Source organism: Oncorhynchus masou, chromosome 29 (genome assembly GCF_036934945.1).
Source record: "Oncorhynchus masou masou isolate Uvic2021 chromosome 29, UVic_Omas_1.1, whole genome shotgun sequence".
NCBI lineage: Eukaryota > Metazoa > Chordata > Actinopteri > Salmoniformes > Salmonidae > Oncorhynchus > Oncorhynchus masou.
In genome coordinates, this window is record NC_088240.1 from 53,625,699 (window position 1) to 53,647,809 (window position 22,111).

The 22,111-nt window shown below is 43.3% G+C and overlaps 1 protein-coding gene across 1 annotated transcript in view; it reads right to left on the bottom strand.

Moving 5' to 3' along the window:
* me1 (malic enzyme 1, NADP(+)-dependent, cytosolic) overlaps positions 1 to 22,111 on the bottom strand; it is a 118,480-nt gene that overhangs the window by 11,485 nt on the left and 84,884 nt on the right. The window contains exon 6 of the mRNA XM_064945303.1: positions 13,748 to 13,851. Within this exon, the coding sequence (XP_064801375.1) occupies positions 13,748 to 13,851 (104 nt within the window). The remainder of the gene's footprint in view (positions 1 to 13,747; positions 13,852 to 22,111) is intronic.

A 22,111-nucleotide genomic window follows, 5' to 3' on the forward strand; every position in this document is an offset into this window, starting at 1 on the left:
ATGTTTGTGATGGAGGGAGAGACTGAAAACAGTGACTGTGTTTGGATCAGTCTTGGCTAGGGTCAAGCCCCTGGTCCTCAGGCCATACCAATGGAGAGAGGGGGAGAGGGGGAGAAAAAGGAGGGAGTGACGGCGAGAGGGGAGTTAGGCGTGAGGGCTAGAGGGAGGTACCTCCGACCAGAACAAAACCCCCTGGTATGCATTAACGATTTCCATTCTTCCCAAAAACCTGTTGTCTTTCTCTGATGAAAGAGAGAGAGAGAGAGAGAGAGATGAGAAGACCTGTTGAGAGGAGCTCCTCTGCCCAGTGCTAAATCAGCCCATAACTCAATGATAGCCATGAGATATTGGGGAAGATGGCTGTTATGGAAAAAAGGAACAATCCAAATCAAATCAAATTGTATTGGTCACATACACATGGTTAGCAGATGTTATTGTGAGTGTAGCGAATTGCTTGGGCTTCTAGTTCCGACAGTGCAGCAACGTCTAACATGTAATCTAACAATTCCACAACAACTGCCTAATACACACAAATCTAAGTAAAGGAATGTACTAAGAACATATACATATAAATATGTGGATGAGCAATGACAGAGCGGCATCGGCAAGATGCAATAGATGGTACAAAATAGAGTATCCATATCCATGTACTCGGACTGTGATTTGGCAGGGGGAATCAGTTCTGTCTACCGGTCCTTTCAGATCCACTCCTCAGCTCCTCTGTCAACTAGACTGTCCAGTCAGACTCATAGGAGACAGAGTGGCTGCAGAGACAACTGGAAAAACATTCCATCCGTCACTGTAGATTAGAGGGAAAAAGTCGTCCTCCTTGCACCTGCTTATGGAAGTGTTCACAAGACAGTTCACCTAACCTGGTCCCAAATCTGTATGTGATGAATAGCCAACTCATATGGTCATACAACCATAAGAGTTGGCTTCAAAAGCACAAACAGATCATGGACCAGGCTAACCACATCTCCCTGGCACAACACACACCTGTGAGCTAAGGCTGTGTGTGTGTGTGTGTGTGTGTGTGTGTGTGTGTGTGTGTGTGTGTGTGTGTGTGTGTGTGTGTGTGTGTGTGTGTGTGTGTGTGTGTCCCTGCTGAAGGGGCTCAGAATAGGTCTGGGTTGCTTACGCATTGGTTAAACTGTACCACATCAGGCCTTAACCAAAAAAACGCAGTGTTCCGAGGAAAAGTTGAAGAAACACACCCAGTAACGTAATGCAGATAAACAAATACACACACACACGCACAAAAAGCATTGCTGGTTGTGTGCTACTGTACAAGGGAGAGGACACCATAGATCTCAACTCAACTAGGTTGGTCTAAGTCTAAAGGTAGGCCTAAACTTTACTACAAACTGCCAGTCTCTTGTACACTGCACAATGGGGATAACATTTTAGGTGAGAGAACATTCAGGGAGACAGGTAGCCAGCCCTATGTTCCAAGAGGTAGCCTAGTTGGACAAAGAAAGTGCATTGGTAAGCAGATAAGTATTATGCCCACAAATGACAGAGAATATTAACATGTTTCTTAGCCAAATATTATATAAAATGTAGGCCTATATTTAAGTCCTTTTTTATATATATTTTTTTTAATGCGAAAATGTTCTAATATAATTGATTCAAGCTTGCGTTGTGTAAATAACTCCAAGGCATCTAGTGATCTTTCAAGCATGATCAACTTTAGATGACATGTGTAAGATAAAGAAAACATTTGTTAAGTGGATGATCACAGATTGTTTAAGTCAGATTTGCATCTGTAGCTATCTTAAAGAATGTGAGGCACAAAAATGCAAGGGTTGAATTTAAATATTGATCAAAAGGGTACAGCAGTATTTCTGTAGATTGGCTATAATCAATTCAAGTGTATTATTGTGTATAACTTCCTTGACTTAGTGACATCATCAAGGGTTGGCATGGTTATTATTGCTAAGCGATGCGACAAGAGGGTGTGGCGTTTCTAGCATAATACTGTGATATCACAACAGTGTCGACGTGACTAATGGATCTTTAGAGCTACAAAAGCCCGACGTCATGAGACGCGATCGCATACAGTTTTTTTTTTTTGCCTTGCTGCTATTTTTCACAAGTACGTGGTAACATTTCACAACTCTTAGTGCAAAACTCAAAAAGATCAAAAACTTTAAGCACATTTTCAATTGACTAAGTACAACACACAAAATCTAATCAGGGTTTCATCTAGAAATACCTTTCATGTAAAGTAATTGCCTTTCACAATGCAATCTCAAAATACTTTTCATATGATTTCCTTATAATTTGTTTAAATACTTTTGTCCATCACTTAATCCAACCGTGCTTAACCTGTTGATGCTCTGGGGGCGCTATTTCATTTTTGGATGAAAAACGTTCCCGTTTTAAACAAGATATTTTGTCACAAAAAGATGCTCGACTATGCATATAATTGATAGCATTCGAAAGAAAACACTCTGACGTGTCCAGAACTACCGAGATATTTTCTGTGCGTGCCCTAGAACGTGAGCTTCAGGCAAAACCAAGATGAGACGGCATCCAGGAAATGAACAGGATTTTTGAGGCTCTGTTTTCCATTGTCTCCTTATATGGCTGTGAATGCGAGAGGAATGAGCCTGCCCTTTCTGTCGTTTCCCCAAGGTGTCTGCAGCATTGTGACGTATTTGTAGGCAGATCATTGGAAGATTGACCATAAGAGACCACATTTACCAGGTGTCCGCCCGGTGTCCTGCGCCGAAATTGGTGCGCAAAAGTCACCTGCCAGTATTTTTCCATGGGATACAGAGAGGAAAGCAAGCTTCCACGAACTGCATGTCAATGAAGAGATATGTGAAAAAACACCTTGAGGATTGATTCCAAACAACGTTTGCCATGTTTCGGTCGATATTATGTAGTTAATCCGGAAAAAGTTTTACATTGTAGGTGACTGAATTTTCGGTTCGTTTCGGTAGCCAGACGCAATGTAGAAAACGGAACAATTTCTCCTACACACAGACGCTTTCAGGAAAAACTGCGCATTTGGTATGTAACTGAGAGTCTCCTCATTGAAAACATCAGAAGCTCTTCAAAGGTAAATGATTTTATTTATTTGGTTATCTGGTTTTTGTGAAAATGTTGCGTGCTAAATGCTACTCAAAATGCTATGCTAGCTTTGCATACTCTTACACAAATTAGTCCATTTCTATGGTTCAAAAGCATATTTTGAAAATCTGAGATGACAGTGTTGTTAAGAAAAGGCTAAGCTTGAGAGCAGACGCATTATTTTCATTTTATTTGCGATTTTCAGAAATCGTTAACATTGCGTTATGCTAATGAGCCTGAGGCTTTAGTCACAAACCCGGATCCGGGATGGGGAGTTCCAAGAAGTTAATGGTTAATCACTTAACCATTTATTAAACTGGTTTGTCTATTATATATGGATTTTGATGGGGCCCATGCCCACCTATTTGACGGGGCCCATGTCCACCTCTTTGATGGGAAATAAAGCAGGCCATTGAGGAGAACTGTGACACCTTTGCCAATGTGGCATCCACCAGCCTACCAACAATCACCTGGCTTTTGAAGAGGCACCAGGTATCTATGGACCACATTTACCTGGAGTCTTTTGAGAGCAACAATGACCTGGAAACAACTGCGGGCCGAGTACTTAAAAAACTTTTTTTTTTTAATTTTATTTAACTTGGCAAGTCAGTTAAGAACAAATTCTTATTTACAATGACGGCCTAGGAACTGCCTTGTTCAGAGGTAGAACGACAGATCTTTACCTTGTCAGCTCGGGGATTCGACCTAGCAACCTTTCGGTACTGGTGTGGATGAGAATTTATGGCCGAATGCTCAAGACAGGCTTGATACAAATTAATGAAATTAATTACATTTCTTACATTTGATTACAGATTGCAATTCTATCAGATTTTTTGTTTTTGCATAAATGATTGTTGAGGATGTCTATGTTCACACATTGGATAGATATTATGGAAATTATAGATTTTCAGTCAATTTTGTTGGGTAATGTAAATGCATTGCCTACTGTGAAAACGGTATAATCTACTGTGATTTACAGTACTGTAGTAAATTACTTTCAGCACTTCTAAGGGCGATTTGAAACCTGCATTGCTTGCTATTGGATTAACTGGTAGTTAAAACAACCAAACTGAAAAGATATCATAATGTTGTGTTTTGGTGATTAAACCGATGTTCTCATTACATTTCACAATAAACTTATATTTTGAATCAATGGTTGTGTGGTGAGAGATGTTTACGATCCAAATCAATGCACAGAGGCAGGTTTTGAATGAAAGACGGGCTGCATTACAAGTGTGACCAGTTTTGAGTTGTTACTAAGAGTTGTGAAAATGTACCACATACTTGTGAAAATAGTACCAAAGCGATTTAAAAAAAACTGTAAAAGGTGATATTCTAGAAGGTTGAAGTGTGTTAAAGATGCACTATGCAGAAATCACTCCGCCATTTCATAGTTGCTAAAATTCAAATAGTTTCAGTTTGTGACAAAACAAACAAGTTGTGTAGAGAATCATTGTACCACCTGTGAAATATATTTTCCATATCCCAAAATATTTTATTTTCAGGAAGCTTGGCCCCAGTGATGTACTGGCCCGTACGCACTACCCTCTGTAGTGCCTTGCGGTCAAAGGCCGAGCAGTTGCAATACCAGGCAGTGATACAACCAGTAAGGATGCTCTCGATCGTGCAGCTGTAGAACTTTTTGAGGACCTGGGGGCCCATTCCAAATCTTTTCAGTCTCCTGAGGGAGAATAGGTTTTGTCGTGCCCTCTTCACGACTGTCTTGGTGTGTTGGGACCATGAAAGTTTGTTGGTGATGTGGACACCAAGGAACTTGAAGCTCTCAACCTGCTCCATTACAGCCCCGTCGATGAGAATGGGGGCGTGCTCGGTCCTCCTTTTCCTGTAGTCCACAATCATCTCCTCCTCCCTCCACATTGAGGGAGATGTTGTTGTCCTGGCACCACACAACAAGGTGTGGTCCTCCCTATAGGCTGTCTCATCGTTGTTCGTGATTAGGCCTACCACTGTTGTGTCATCGACAAACTTAATGATGGTGTTGGAGTCATGCCTGGCCATGCAGTCATGAGTGAACAGGGAGTACAGGAGGGGACTGAGCACGCACCCCTGAGGGGCCCACGTGTTGAGGATCAGCGTGGCGGATGTGTTGTTCCCTACCCTTACCACCTGGGGGAGGCCCGTTAGGAAGTCCAGGATCCAGTTGCAGAGGGAGGTGTTTAGTCCCAGCGTACTTAGCTTAGTGATGAGCTTTGAGGGCACTATGGTGTTGAACGCTGAGTTGAAGTCAATGAATGGCATTCTCACATTGGTGTTCCTTTTGTCCAGGTGGGAAAGGGCAGTGTTGAGTTCAATAGAGATTGCAACATCTGTGGATCTGTTGGGGCGGTATGCAAATTGGAGTGGGTCTAGTGTTTCTGGGATAATGGTGTTGATGTGACCCATGACCAGCCTTTCAAAGCCCTTCATGGCTACAGATGTGAGTGCTATGGATCAGTAGTCATTTAGGCAGGTTACCTTGGTGTTCTTGGGAATAGGGACTATTGTGGTCTGCTTGAAACATGTTGGTATTATAGACTCAATCAGGGATATGTTGAAAATGTCATTGAAGACACTTGCCAGTTGGTCAGCGCATGCTCGGAGTACACGTCCTAGTAATCCGTCTGGTCCTGCGGCCTTGTGAATGTTGACCTGTTTAAAGGTCTTACTCACATCGGCTACGGAGAGTGTGATTACACAGTCGTCCAGAACCGCTGGTGCTCTCATGCATGTTTCAGTGTTACTTGCCTTGAAGCGAGCATAGAAGAAATGTAGCTCGTCTGGTAGATGTGACACTGGGTAGCTCGTGGCTGTGCTTTCCTTTGTAGTCTGTAATAGTTTGCAAGCCTTGCCACATCCGACGAGTGTCAGAGCCGGTGTAGTACAATTCAATCTTAGTCCTGTATTGACACTTTGCTTTTTTGATGGTTCGTCAGAGGGCATAGCGGGATTTCTTATAGGCTTCAGGGTTCCTTGAAAGTGGCAGCTCTACCCTTTAGCTCAGTGCGGATCCATGGCTTCTGGTTGGGGTATGTATGTACGGTCACTGTGGTGACAACGTCATCGATGCACTTATTGATGAAGCCAGTGACTGATGTGGTGTACTCCCGGAACATATTCCAGTGTGTGATAGCAAAAGAGTCCTGTAGCTTAGCATCTGCTTCATCTGAACACGTTCTTATTGACTGAGTCACTGGTGCTTCCTGATTTAGTTTTTGCTTGTAAGCAGGAATGAGGCGGATAGAATTATGGTCGGAGTTGTCAAATGGAGGGCGAGGGAGAGCTTTGTACGCTTCTCTGTGTTTGGAGTAAAGGCGGTCTAGTTTTTCCCCCCTCTGCACATTCAATATTCTCATAGAAATTAGGTAAAACTGATGAGTTTCCCTGCATAAAAGTCCCCGGCCACTAGGAGCGCCGCCTCTGGATGAGCATATTCCTGTTTGCTTATGGCCGTATACTGCTCATCAAGTGTGGTCTTAGAGCCAGCATCGTTCTGCGGTGGTATATAGAGAGCTACGAAAAATATAGATGTAAACTCTCTTGGTAAATAAAGTGGTTTACAGCTTATCATGAGATACTCTACCTCAGGCGAGCAAAACCTTGAGACTTCCTTCGATCTCCTGCGGTAGCTGTTGTTTACAAATATGCATAGGCCGCCACCCCTTATCTTACCAGAGGCCTCTGTTCTATCCCGCCGAAAAAGTATAAAACCCGCCAGCTGTATGTTATTCATGTCGTCATTCAGCCACGACTGGGTGAAACATAAGATATTACAGTTTTTAATGTATTTGTAAAACAGAGGCCATATCCTTCGGCACCAAATTCACTCCTTGATGGTTGTACTACTGGGTTTACTACTGGCTTTGATCATTGAGATTTGCAGTACTTGCACTTTTTGTTTTTGTTTGGATATCTGCAATTAGATAATGCTAAGCTCTAAGTCTTAAGTAACAATTCTGAAGTTTATGTCTCATCATTATTCTCTCAGATGTCTCCATCTTCTCTGTAGGGAAACACAGACAGTGGCCAAGGCCTCTCCAGCCCAGTAGGTCTATAGGACATCACACCACAAAAGGTAAGAACAAGACAAGGTAACACATGACTGGACACCTCTGCCACAGACCTACAGGTAACTGCAAAAATAAAGGAAACACTTGCGTAAATGAGGGATACAAAGTATATTGAAGGCAGGTGCTTCCACCCATGTGTGGCTCCAGAGTTAATTAAGCAATTAGCATACCATCATATTTAGGGTAATGTATCAAAATGCCCAGTTGCCCATTATTTTGGTGACCATAATCGTCTAGGAGAAGATATCTCATTAACTTTGAAAGAAGGGTCTCATAGGAGCATAGGGTTTTAAAGTCTGTCTGTCTGTCTGTCTGTCTGTCTGTCTGTCTGTCTGTCACCAGATCTCAACCCAATTGAACACTTATTGGAGATTCTGGAGAGGCACCTGAGACAGCGTTTTCACCATCATCAACAAAACACTAAATTAAGGAATTTCTTGTGGAAGAATGGTGTCTCATCCAGGGCTCTAACTAAATAAAATAAAAAATAGGTAGTACTAGTGCTCACAACTTAAACAAGTTATGTGCACAACATAAAATCTAGGAGCACCAGAAAAAATTAAGCTTTGTAATAAAATCGATTGAGATATAGCCTCAATGAATTCTAGCTATTTCTGAAGCAGAAGTTGTACCCTAGAAACTATACATATCAACTCAGCCCTCACCCGCCGATCCAAAAGGTCCCAGACGTGCTCATTGGGATTGAGATCCGGGCTCTTTGCTGGCCATGGGAGAACACTGACATTCCTATCTTGCAGGAAATCATGCACAGAATGAGAAGTATGGCTGGTGGCATTGTCATGCTGGAGGGTCATGTCAGGATGAGCCTGCAGGATGGGTACCACATGAGGGAGGAGGATGTCTTCCCTGTAACACACAACATTGAGAGTGCCTGAAATGACAACAAGCCCAGTCCGATAATGCTGTGACACAACGCGCCAGCCCATGACAGACCCCCCACCTCCAAATCCCGCTCCAGAGTACAGGCCTCGGTGTAACGCGCATTCCTTTGACAATAAATGCGAATCCGTCCATCACCCTGGTGAGACAAAACCGCGACTCGTCAGTGAAGAGCACTTTTTGCCAGTCCTGTCTGGTCCAGCGATGGTGGGTTTGTGCCCATAGGCGATGTTGTTGCCGGTGATGTCTGGTGAGGACCTGCCTTACAACAGGCCTACAAGCCCTCAGTCTAGCCTCTCTCAGCCTATTGCGGACAGGCTGAGCACTGGTGGATGGATTGTGCGTTCCTGGTGTAACTCGGGAAGTTGTTGTTGCCATTCTGTACCTTGTCCCGCAGGTGTGATGTTCGGATGTACCGATCCTGTGAATGTATTGTTACACGTGGTCTGCCAATGTGAGGATGATCAGCTGTCCATCCTGTCTCCCTGTAGTGTTGTCTTAGGAGTCTCTTTACAAAGAAGATCGGCCAAGTTATTTGAAGTTTAACGAATTATCTTTGAAAGACAGGGTCCTGAAAAAGGGATGTTTCCTTTTTTGCTGAGTTGTTGAAACAAATACCGGTCATTCATTCATTGCTATGATCATCTCCTGAAGAAACTATCCCTTTTCCTTTTTTTCCCTGTGGCCCCAAATGTTTGGATATACTGGTAAAGTTACCCGGTTGTTAGCTTGCTAGCTAGCTAGCTAATGAGGTTTCAAACATGGCTGAACAAGGTGTAAAACAAATGGTTAGCGGCCTGTGAATAATTTTACAAGGGTCCGCGACATGGTGTCACGTTCTGACCTTAGTTCTGTTGTTATGTCTTTGTTTAGTATGGTCAGGCTGTGAGTTGGGTGGGTTGTCTATGTTCCTTTTTCTATGATTTGGGATTTCTGTGTTTGGCCTGGTATGGTTCTCAATCAGAGACAGCTGTCAATCGTTGTCCCTGATTGAGAACCATGCGTAGGTAACCTGGTTTCACTTCTGAGTTGTGGGTGATTATTTTCCGTGTTAGTGTTTGTGCCACACTGTTTCGTTTGTTTCACTTTGTTATTTTGTATTTTGTAGTGTTCAGTTTGGCATATTAAAATGGACACTTACCATGCCACAAATTGGTCCGATATCTCTTATTCCTCGTCGGAAGAAGAGGACGAGCGTTACACATGGTTTATTCATTTAAACAAAAACTATGAAATAACACACATGGAATCATGTAACTAAAAAAGTGTTAAACGAATCAGATCATATTTTAGATTTTAGATTCTTCAAATCAGCCACCCTTTGCCTTGACATCTTTGCACACTATTGGCATTCTCTCAACCAGCTTCACGAGGTAGTCACCTGGAATACATTTGAATTAACAGGTGTGCCTTGGTAAAAGTTAATTTGTGGAATTTCTTTCCTTCTTAATACGTTTGAGCCAATCAGTTCTGTTGTGACAAGGTAGGTATACAGAAGATTGCCCTATTTGGTAAAAGACCAAGTCCATATTAAGACAAAAACAGCTCAAATAGACAAAGAGAAACGACAGTCCATCATTACTTTAAGACATGAAGGTCGGTCAATGCGGAAAATGTCAAGAACTTTGAAAGTTTCTTCAAGTGCAGTTGCCAAAACCATCAACCGCTGATGAAACTGGCTCTCATGAGGACCACCACAGGAAAGGAAGACCCAGAGTTTCCTCTGCTGCAGAGAATAAGTTGATTAGAGTTACCAGCCTCAGAAATTGCAGCCCAAATAAATGCTTCAGAGTTCAAGTAACAGACACATCTCAACATCAACTGTTCAGAGGAAACTGCATGAATCAGGCCTTCATAGTCACATTTCTGCAAAGAAACCACTACTAAAGGACACCAATAAGAATAAGAGACTTGCTTGGGCCAAGAAACACCAGCAACAGACATTAGACCGGTGGAAATCTGTTCTTTGGTCTGATGAATCCAAATTTGAGATTTTTGGTTCCAACCGCTGTGTCTTTGTGAGATGCACAGTAGGTGAACGGATGATCTCCACATGTGTGGCTACCACTGTGAAGCATGGAGGAAAAGCATTCCAGGTGAAGCTGGTTGAGAGAATGCCAAGAGTGTGCAAAGCTGTCATCAAGGCAAAGGGTGTCTAGAGTCTAAAGAATCTCAAATAAATAAATCAGAATATATTTTGTAACACATTTTTGGTTATTAAATGATTCCATGTGTGTTATTTAATAGTTTTGATGTCTTCACTATTACTCTACAATGTAGAAAATAGTAAAAAATAAAGACAAACCCTTGAATGAGTAGGTGTGTACAAACCTTTGACTGGTACTCTATATATTGTATATGTTTGTCTATACAGAGGCCAACGGTGACCAGTGACCTCTACGATCATGTTCTTACATTTATGTTGTTTACTTTTTTTCTATACTTATTTCCTCATTCCTCTTATAAATCAAAATTCATTTTTTGTGTTTGTGTGTGCGTGTTGTTTTGTGGGTCAGACCAAATTTTTTTAGTAGACAGCAAGTGTTGCTTCGTGGGGTTTGTGTGTTACACACACACACACACACACACACACACACACACACACACACACACACACACACACACACACACACACACACACACACACACACACACACACACACACACACACACACACACACACACACACACAACTCATTGGCGGATGGACTCGGTGCAGGGCGCACAGATGAGGCCTCCTTCAATGTGATACTTTCCTCGCACTGCTAAAGCCATCTGGTGGACGTCACCAGCACAACACAGACCTCTTTTGTTCTTGACACTTTCATTCTGCTGTGATTTACAGCTTGCGTGGATAGTACACCTTCGTAACTGAAGGAAATAACTTGCCGACACGGGAAAACACTTACGGCTATCTCCTTTTGATGGGGCGCTGAGGTTTCTCACTAACTGCCAAACTTCCCCGACAGTGAGTGTAAAGCCTTTTGACACACAAATGTTTGATACCGGCCTGAAGAAAAAAAAATCCAAGATGGCTATGAGAGATGACAGCAGTTTTCCCATGTGGAGGATCGCTCAGACGCGGCGGTGTTACGTCTGGACCGCGTGGGATAAAGAGGACAAATTTAAGACCTTGGATCTTAATCCCAGGCCCGATGAAACCTAAACTTGTACCTGGAATCTTTCCGGAAGTGTCTTCTATTTCCAGGTTTGAGGGGGTGACAGAAGGAGGCATGAAGTGGGTCTTGTTCCTCTGTGTGCATACCAAGGAGCCGCTGGCCTCCATAAAGAATGTCATGGACAAGGGCACTCTGTCCAAACACAGCTGTCCAAGCAGTATAACTCACACACACACTGTCCTAAACTTTACATACACCTGTACAGTACACACGCACACATGCCAGGGTCAAGCCCTGCTAGGTCAGTATTTGTTTCCATCTCCCTGTGTGTGCATCCACATTGGCTGCCTGTTCTTTAAGTGTCCCTGGGGGGCTGAGGGGCCTTGGGGGCTGAGAGGCCAGAGAGGCTGAGAACTAAGCCTTCTTAATAAAAGCCCCAGCGTCTCGCCTCCCTCTTTCCTTCTCTCCCCCAGAGAGCAAACATCTCTCAGCAACACACATTATTTCCCAAAATCCCCTCTCCATCATTAAAGACGGAAACAGTCTGCATTCCTTCTCCCCCTCCATCCTCATCTACCAAAGAGGTTTAACCCAGAGCTGGCCCCGTAACCATGACGACGGACAAACAGAAAGACGGACGACAAAGTTGTTGGGCTCAAAAGAGGGAATCTTTGCTCATTAAATTATTTGACCATGGGGACAAAAAACGTGGGGAAAATGGTTGAGAGGCACAGAGAGGGGCAGAAGTAAAAAAGATCCTCGACTTTTCAGGCATTGAAATGCTTTGAAATGCCCTGAGGAGGCCAACTCTCATAGAGCCATTTGAATTGCAAAGGAAATGTCTCCTGTTAAGCATTTGAAAATGGTCTTGCCAGTTAGAGAGGGCTCTTCACCCAAAAGATGAAAGACTTGAACAGTGTCTAGATTCTTGGTGGGCCTTGGTTCCTCTGGTTTAAAATATTGTGGGGGAGAGTGTTGACTGATTGGAGTGTTTCTTTCTGTATTCTTTCCCAATAGTCTGGCCAGCGACTAAAGAAGAGGGGACACATGTAGACAGTTTCACAGGAGCCACCTTGGACACGACCTTGGCCTGAAATCAAAGACAAATGCTTGCCGGCCTTTGATGAGCGAACATATAAAAATATACGAGGCAGCGAGAGTATAAAAAGCAGCTTCAGAATATGAAGTGGCTCCAAATGAGAGCTCTCTCTGTTTCTCTCAAAATGAAACAAGAATATTATTAAAAACTCCCAGGCTATAATCAGTCATTCATTCATTCAATCTCCACCGCATAATCATTTGTTTCCCGAGTCATGGCTTTCCCCTGCCAGTTGGAGAGGCCCCAGACCCTGGCCTCTGCTCTGCTCTGGCCTCTGTGGAGCTGAGTTGGTCTTACATTTAGCAAGCCCACATGTGACCGGGGGTGGTCAGGGACAGCTTTGTGTCACCGAAGCCAAAACATCAGTCACTACAGTGACAGGACTGGACTCACTCCAAGCCCAAGGGGAAAGTATAGGCCTCGCCATATTCATCTCCTTATTTATAGTCATTGATCCATCCCCACAAAGTGACAGAATATCCTATATGAATGTACAAACCTAATGTAGATATGGAGTACAGAATACCAAACAGCACTATATCTAGTTATGCATCTAAGCCCAGCGAGCCCATTTCTAACCAATCCTATCCTGCCATGTCAAGCACAATACTGAAAGTGTTGGAGTTTGAAAGGGCTAGATTGGTTACATCACTAGGCTGCAGGATATGATGGGTCTGTTGGTGTGTGTGTGTGTGTGTGTGTGTGAAAGAGAGTGTTTAGAAACTTGGTGAATGGGGAACTCATAGTGTGGTCGGATATCTTTCTCAGTGTCTGACCACTTAAGTCAGCACTCAGAAACGGCCTCTACCCACAAACCAGAGGCACGTACCACCCTCACATTCCAACCGTGTAAACTGAAGGCTCAGATATTATGTACAAGCTCAGACCCACACCACCATGTAACAGCATCAGCATGAGGTTCGCCTTGAGAACGAGTCTGTGCTCTTTTGTCCGATGTGTAATCGAAACTATAGTAAGACAACATATCGACACACAGGCTTGGAACAGTATGGCGACTAAAGCTGGGCGATATGGACAAATATCCACATCGCGATAAATTGCCTGAATTGACGCAATAACAATAAATATAACGACATGTTTCTAACATTAACGTGCACCACAGTTTTTTTATTTATTATCCTACTACTACTAGTTTGATGGTTGAAGCCATCAATTGTACCATTAACAAATCACCCATATTAGCAAACTTATTTCATTTCAAACTTTACATTTCTGTAGTATAGGCTACTTATCGTAAACAATATGCGCAAAGTGCCTGCAATAAGTGCCCAATAGACATTAAATAGTAAATAATGTACTGTGTAGTTTTGGAATCACTTTTATTGTAAATAAGAATATAATGTGTCTCTAAACACTTCGACATTAATGTGGATGGTACCATGATTATGGATAATCATGTGTAACCAGACTAACCCAGTACATCTCAGGCTTGGCTCAGTAGTGTGAAAATAGCTCTACTGTACCTGTCAGACACTGCCTTCATAAACTCCTCCAGCAGGTCATCATAGGCCTGGCCTCGAATCCTCTTGTGTCTCAGCCCGATGTACAATGGGTCCTTCAGCAGCTCCTAGAAAAAGTGTGTGTGTGGGGGAGGGAGGGGTTAGGGTCAGTTCATACAACTTTTTCCATCTGCAGCAGCTGGGTATGTCACACATACTGTAGGAACAGACATCACACTGTGAGGCATGAGAGAGAGAGGAGTTTGGTCTGATTGGGTTCCATTTACTCCTGCATTTTAGACCACTACTTATCTAAAAAAAAAGACTGGGTTAGAGTTCACAAGGCCACTATCCTTCAGACTCAGATACCACTGACCCTCACCAAATCAAAAGTGTTGGCCTTATCACCCTTGTTGGATTGAATTCCATTTCTGTCGTCACTTTCCACTCCTCCCAAGGGCTATTATGGGAGACACAAAGTCAGACTAGCTGGTAACGCTTAGATCCCTATATTATCTCATTGCTGTAGGTAAAAGCTCAAATTAAGCTTCTGGACAAAAATATGTGGAAGTAATTTGCTGAAAGTCATTGGAAAAAGTAATCCACTCTTCCAAAACTCTTTGTTGAAAACTGTCCTTTGGTCAGAAAAGTGCATTGGTTTTCTTTTTTTGTGTGCAATTACAACAGGTTAAACCTTAATTGGCCTATCATACCCTTTACTACGGATTCAAATGCCACTGGTGTTGGCTGGATTTCTATTAGGCCTAATGTTTAGATTAAAAAACACCACACCCTTTCACCAAAATATGGACCAATGGAGGAACCAATATGATGGGAAAGGTGAAATTAGGTTAGGTTACCATCACAAAGTCCAGTAACACATCCTGAGTAGTTAGTCCGTTTTATTGCGTTCCAAGCTGGCATGTTATGAATGTTGTTTCGAAGACGGCCAGATTGAGACAAAGAGAAAGACGGATTGACTAACTATGCTGGCACATCAGCCCTTTGACTGAGGCCCGAGTTCAGGTCGAGTGCGCGCGCGTGTGTGTGTGTGTGTGTGTGAGAGAGGAGAGCAATGGCATCTGGTATTATAGTGAATATTTAAAGGGTTAAAGGGCTTTGAGAGGACAAGAGGAGACATTCTCTTCAAACACAGACCAGGGTAGGATGCTGAGGAGTTTCCCGTGCCAGCCTTAATTTACGTCTTTTCTGTAGCCCCTCACATCTCTTCAGGGAGTGGAAGAGATGAGACTCTCCTCTATTCATAATGTTAAGTGCTCCCTTTGCCCCATTGGATGGAGCGATAAAGGGAGGAGAAGGAGGAAGGCGTGGAGTTGGGATAAGGATCAGGAGCAAAGGTCACTGGGCATGTGTGTGTATGTTTCTGTGTGTGTAGCTTGTCTGCATGTCTGTGGTGATCCTGATGGAGTCCTTGGTGAAGAGGGGCCTGGGTTTAGAGGGCCCCCGTATGTGATTTATCACACACACACACACACACACACACTCTACAATATGTCACTTCTTTGATGTGGTCAGCTAGTGTTTTATTTTGTGTTTTTATACTGTATTTTTTCTATTTGTCTTATCTATCTCTGGCATGTCTGTAAAGAGAGCCACTTGGAGCCAGGTTCTAAATGCGGGATGTCCTCCCTAGGCTACTGCTTGTCTTCTACCCCCATCCCCAATCCTGGCCCCCGTCTGCCTTACTGTTTGCTTCAGTGGAGGCTACTGAGAAGAGGAAGGGGAGGACCATCCTCCTCAGTGAATTTCATTTTTAGATAAAAGTACACTAAATATATTCGTATTTCACCAAATAATTGATTAAAACACACTGTTTTGCAATGAAGGTCTACAGTAGTCTCAACAGCACTCTGTAGGGTAGCACTATGGTGTAGCTGGAGGACAGCTAGCTTCTGTCCTCCTCTGGTTACATTGACGAGGCTCCTGGTTCTTACCCCCTTCCATAGACTTACACAGTAATTATGACATCTTCCATAGGATGTCCTCCAACCTATTAGAGCTCTTGTAGCATGAACTGGCATGTTGTCCAAACAATCAAAGGATTGGAGAATGAATGTAGTACTGAAAGCATAAGCTACAGCTAGCTAGCATTGCTAGCAGTTTTGAACAAATTGTGACAATGATCTAGGCTGTGTGTAGCGGTAATGATACGGTTTGGCTTGGAAAGGTTTTTTCACCTGGTCACATACAGCTGATGTGTTGTGAATTGAAGTCCACAAGCAAAGGGAAAAGGTGAGAAAGCAGGAGAGCGCAAAAGGAATACAACGTGGCTGCTATGAATACAACGTGGCTGCTATGAAAGTGAACTCTGAATGGACACCCCACTTTGGGTCCAGGAGAGCCCACCCAGCACATTGTGTGGGATGACATCACCGGGGTCTCATTTCAGTGTGTGTGTTGTGAGACAGAGGTTATACCAGGTAATTTCAGTGAAAGAGAAAGGGAGAGAAAGAGGGAGTGAGTGGGAGAGCGAAAGAGCTAGATGAGAGAGGGCCAACTTTCCCATAACACTCACTGTTTAGTTTATTTCCCACAAGCCACATTTAGATAAATGGCCATTTAGAGAAAAACAAATGTATGTGTTGTATACTCACTCTACAGATCTGTTTACTGGGAGGGAAAACAATGTGCAGACACAGAGACATGTCTTACTGATGAGTGTGAGTGTATACAGTTGAAGTCGGAAGTTTACATACACTTAGGTTGGAGTCATTAACACTTGTTTTTCAACCACTACACAAATTTCTTAATGACATTTCTTAACTACTTTTAGAAGTCGGTTAGGACATCTACTTTGTGTATTCCACAAGTAATTTTTCCAACAATTGTATACTGACAGATTATTTCACTTATAATTCACTGTATCACAATTCCAGTGGGTCAGAAGTTTACACACTTGTTTAAACAGCTTGGAAAATTCCAGAAAATTATGTCATGGCTTTAAAGCTTCTGATAGGCTAATTGACATCCTTTGAGTCAATTAGAGATGTACCTGTGGATCTATTTCAAGGCCTACCTTCAAACTCAGTGCCTCAGTGCCTCTTTGCTTGACATCATGGGAAAATCAAAAGAAATCAGCCAAGACCTCAGAAAAAAAATTGTAGACCTCCACAAGTCTGGTTCATCCTTGGGAGCAATTTCCAAATGCCTGAAGGTACCACGTTCATCTGTACAAACAATAATACGCAAGAATAAACAGCATGGGACCATGCAACAGTCATACTGCTCAGGAAGGAGACGTGTTCTGTCTCCTAGAGATGAATGTACTTTGGTGCGAAAAGTGCAAATCAATTCCAGAACAACAGCAAAGTATCTTGTGAAGATGCTGGAGGAAACAGGTACAAAAGTATCTATATCCACAGTAAAACGAGTCCTATATCGAAATAACCTGAAAGGCCGCTCAGCAAGGAAGAAGCCACTGCTCCAAAACCGCCATAAAAAAGCCAGATTACGGTTTGCAACTGCACATGGGGACAAAGATCGTATTTGTTGGAGAAATGTCCTCTGGTCTGATGAAACAAAAATAGATCTGTTTGGACATATTGACCATCGTTATGTTTGGAGGAAAAAGGGGGAGGCTTGCAAGCCGAAGAACTCCATCCCAACTGGGAAGCACAGGGGTGGCAGCATCATGTTGTGGGGGTGCTTTGCTGCAGGAGGGACTGGTTCACTTCACAAAATAGATGGAATCATGAGGACAATGATGTGGATATATTGAAGCAATATCTCACGACATCAGTCAGGAAGTTAAAGCTTGGTTGCAAATGGGTCTTCCAAATGGACAATGACCCCAAGCATACTTCCAAAGTTGTGGCAAAATGGCTTCAAGACAAAGTCAAGGTATTGGAGTGGCCACCACAAAGCCCTGACCTCAATCCTATCAAAGATTTGTGGGCAGAACTGAAAAAACATGTGTGAGCAAGGAGGCCTACAAACCTGACTCAGTTACACCAGCTCTGTCATGAGGGATGGGCCAAAATTCATCCAACTTATTGTGAGAAGCTTATGGAAGGCTGCTCGAAACGTTTGACACAAGTTAAACAATTTAAAGGCAATGCTACCAAATACTAATTGAGTGTATGTAAACTTCTGACCCACTGGGAATGTGATGAAAGAAATAAAAGCTGAAATAAATCATTGTCTCTACTGTTATTCTGACATTTCACATTCTTAAAATAAAGTGGTGATCTAACTGACCTAAGACAGGGAACGATTACTAGCATTAAATGTCAGGAAATGTGAAAAGTGGAGTTTAAATGTATTTGGCTAAGGTGTATGTAAACTTCCGACTTCAATTGTATGTCTCTGTGTGGAAAATAGACGAGAGAGAGAGCGAGATGTGCATCTGTGTATGTGCTTGTGTATGCGATGAGATGCAAGAGAGCTGAATGATGCGTCTTTAACAGAAACAGTGTGTGTATGTGTATGCATGTTTGTGTGTGCTTGAGAGGGAGAGAGGGAGATGTCCACAGGTAGCAGGAACCCCACAGCACAGCACATCCCATAAATCAGAAACATCCTATACAGGAGCTCTGCCATATCCCATCTGTTTACTGGACATGTTCCCAAAACATTCCCCCATGACATGTTCCCAAAACATTACCCCTTGCTATATCATGTTCTGGAATTACACACTACCACAGGGAGAAGAACATGACTGGGGGAGATCCAAGCCGAGTCTCACATAGCACCCTACAGTACTTCCTCATTCCTATATACTTTTGACCAGGTCCCATAGGGAATGGGGTGCCATTTTGGACACAACCCAGTCTTTCCAGTCAAGGTCCAGACGTCGCAAGCCTGACCTCAGTCAAGGAGTCCTCATACCTACCAAAGGTCAGAAATAAGCCAATAACGACAGTCATGTTTTCAACCTCCCGCCACCTCCTACCGCTGTGTAATGCCATGCTCTGATGCCATGCTCCAGCCGCTGTAGGGGCTGGAGCATGGCATCAGACCAGTGTGTCTGAGATAATATATTATGAGTCATGCCAAAGGAACCCCATATGGCTTAAGACACACGGGCACTCCATTTATCCTATTACAACTCATTTGGCCTGTCACCTCTTTAAAACACAATGGAAAACTCGAGACTAGAGTGCAAGGCCCTAGTTCTCGTGAGGTTGTGGATCACATGCGCGCACACACAGACACGCACGCACACACACAAATCTGTGCGTGTGTCTAGGCATGGGTGCGCCCGTGCCTACGCCCGTGCCTGAATGAGTGTTTGTGTGCCTGTAGTGATCCTGATGGAGTGCTTGCTGGCACATGCTGCTGCCCGGGGCGGGTGAGTTGATTTTTAAGGTAAATGTGCTTGGCCTGTCGTAAACTCTGACAGATGCTGCTGTGTGATATTATTTTGCAGTGCTACATCTGCAAACACTTTACACATTTGGAAAACAACAGGCAGAAACCTGTAAATCCTCTGACTGTGAGGAAGAACACCTTTTCACACATGAAGGTTACGGCCCATTCTAGTACTGTGTGATTTGAAGAACTGCCCATTATTCTCAACAGTTGCAGTACATTCCCTGCCACAGACACACATCATACAAAGAGAGAGTAGCATGAAATATGAGCACACACCGCTAAATGCACACACAAAAAAAAGATTCCTTACACACACATACATAAACTCAGCAAAAAAAGAAATGACCCTTTTTCAGGACCCTGTCTTTCAAAGATAATTCGTAAAAATCCAAATAACTTGACAGATCTTCATTGTAAAGGAGTTTAAACACTGTTTCCCATGCTTGTTCAATGACCCATAAACAATTAATGAACATGTACCTGTGGAACGGTCGTTAAGACACTAACAGCTTACAGACGGTAGGCAACTAAGGTCACAGTTATGACAGCTTAGGACACTAAAGAGGCCTTTCTACTGACTCTGAAAAACACCAAAAGAAAGATGCCCAGGGTCCCTGCTCATCTGCGTGAACGTGCCTTAGGAATGCTGCAAGGAGGCATGAGGACTGCAGATGTGGCCAGGGCAATAAATTGCAATGTCCGTACTGTGAGGCGGCTAAGACAGCGCTACAGGGAGACAGGACAGACAGCTGATCGTCCTCGCAGTGGCAGACCATGTGTAACAACACCTACACAAGATCAGTACATCCGAACATCACACCTGCGTGACAGGTACAGAATGGCAACAACAACTGCCCGAGTTACACCAAGAACGCACAATCCCGCCATCAGTGCTCAGACTGTCCGCAATAGGCTGAGAGAGGCTGGACTGAGGGCTTGTAGGCCTGTTGTAAGGCATGTCCTCACTATGGGCACAAACCCATCATCGCTGGAGCAGATAGGACTGGAAAAAGGTGCTCTTCACTGACGAGCCGCGGTTTTGGCTCACCAGGGGGATGGTTGGATTCGCGTTTATCGTCGAAGGACTGAGCGTTACACCGAGGCCTGTACTCTGGAAGCGGGATTGATTTGGAGGTGGAGGGTCCGTCATGGTCTGGGGCGGTGTGTCACAGCATCATTGGACTGAGCTTGTTGTCATTTCAGGCAATCTCAACATTGTGCGTTACAGGGAAGACATCCTCCTCCCTCATGTGGTACCCTTCCTGCAGGCTCATCCTGAAATGACCCTCCAGCATGACAATTTCACCAGCCATACTGCTCGTTCTGTGTGTGAATTCCTGCAAGACAGGAATGTCAGTGTTCTGCCATGGCCAGCGAAGAGCCCGGATCTCAATCCCATTGACCACTACTGGGACCTGTTGAATCGGCGAGTGAGGGCTAGGGCCATGCCCCCCAGAAATGTATGGGAACTTGCAGGCCTTGGTGGAAGAGTGGGGTAACATCTCACAGCAAGAACTGGCAAATCTGGTGCAGTCCATGAGGAAATGCAGCATGTGGCCACACCAGATACTGACTGTTACTTTTGATTTTGATCCCCCCTTTGTTCAGGGACACATATTCAATTTCTGTTAGTCACATGTCTGTGGAACGTGTTCAGTTTATGTCCCAGTTGTTGAATCTTATGTTCATACAAATATTTACACATGATATGTTTGCTGAGAATAAATGCAGTTGACAGTGAGAGGACGTAACTTTTTTTGCTGAGTTTACGTACATGTATGTAGTCATTAAAACATACATGTATGGAGTCATTAAAACTCATTTTTCAACCACTACACAAATTTCTTGATAATAAACTATATAGTTTTGGCAAGTCAGTTAGGACATCTGCTTTGTGTATGACAAGTAATTTTTCCAATAATTGTAAACAGACAGATTATTTCACTTATAATTCACTGTATCACAACTCCAGTGGGTCAGAAGTTTACATACACTAAGTTGACTGGGCCTTTAAACAGCTTGGAAAATTCCAGAAAAGGATGTCATGGCGTTAGAAGCTTCTGATAGGCTAACTGACATAATTTGTGTCAATTGGAGGTGTATTTCAAGGCCTACCTTCAAACCCAGTGCCTCTTTGCTTGACATAATGGGAAAATCAAAAGAAATAAGCCAAGACAACAGAAAAAAAATTGTAGACCTCCACAAGACTGGTTCATCCTTGGGAGCAATTTCAAAACGCTGGAAGGTATCACATTCATCTGAACAAACAATAGTACGCAAGAATAAACACCATGGAACCATGCAGCAATCATACCGCTCAGGTCTCCTAGAGACGAACGTACTTCAGTGCAAAAGTGCAAATCAATTCCAGAACAACAGCAAAGGACCTTGTGAAGATGCTGGAGGAAACAGGTACAAAAGTATCTATATCCAGAGTTAAACAAGTCCCTATATCGACATAACCTGAAAGGCCAGTCAGCAAGGAAGAAGCCACTGCTCCAAAACCGGCATAAAAAAGCCAGGCTTGCACGTCGAATGGCTTGCACGTCGAAGAACACTATCCCAACCATGAAGCACGGGGGTGGCAGCATCATGTTGTGGGGGTACTTTGCTGCAGGAGGGACTGGTGCACTTCACAAAATAGATGGCATCATGAGGAGGAAAGTGATGTGGATATATTGAAGCAACATCTCCAGACATCAGTCTGGAAGTTAAATTTTGGTCGCAAATGGGTCTTCCAAATGGACAATGACCCCAAGCATACTTCCAAAGTTGTGGCAAAATGGCTTAAGGACAACAAAGTCAAGGTAAAGGCAATGCTACCAAATACTAATTGAGTGTATGCAAACTTCTGACCCACTGGGAATGTGATGAAAGAAAGAAAAGCATAAATAAATCATTGTCTCTACTATTATTCTGACATTTCACATTCTTAAAATAAAGTGGTGATCCTAACTGACCTAAGACAGGGAATTTTTACTAGGATTAAATGTCAGGAATTGTGAAAAACTGAGTGTAAAAGTATTTGGCTAAGGTGTATGTTAACTTCCGACT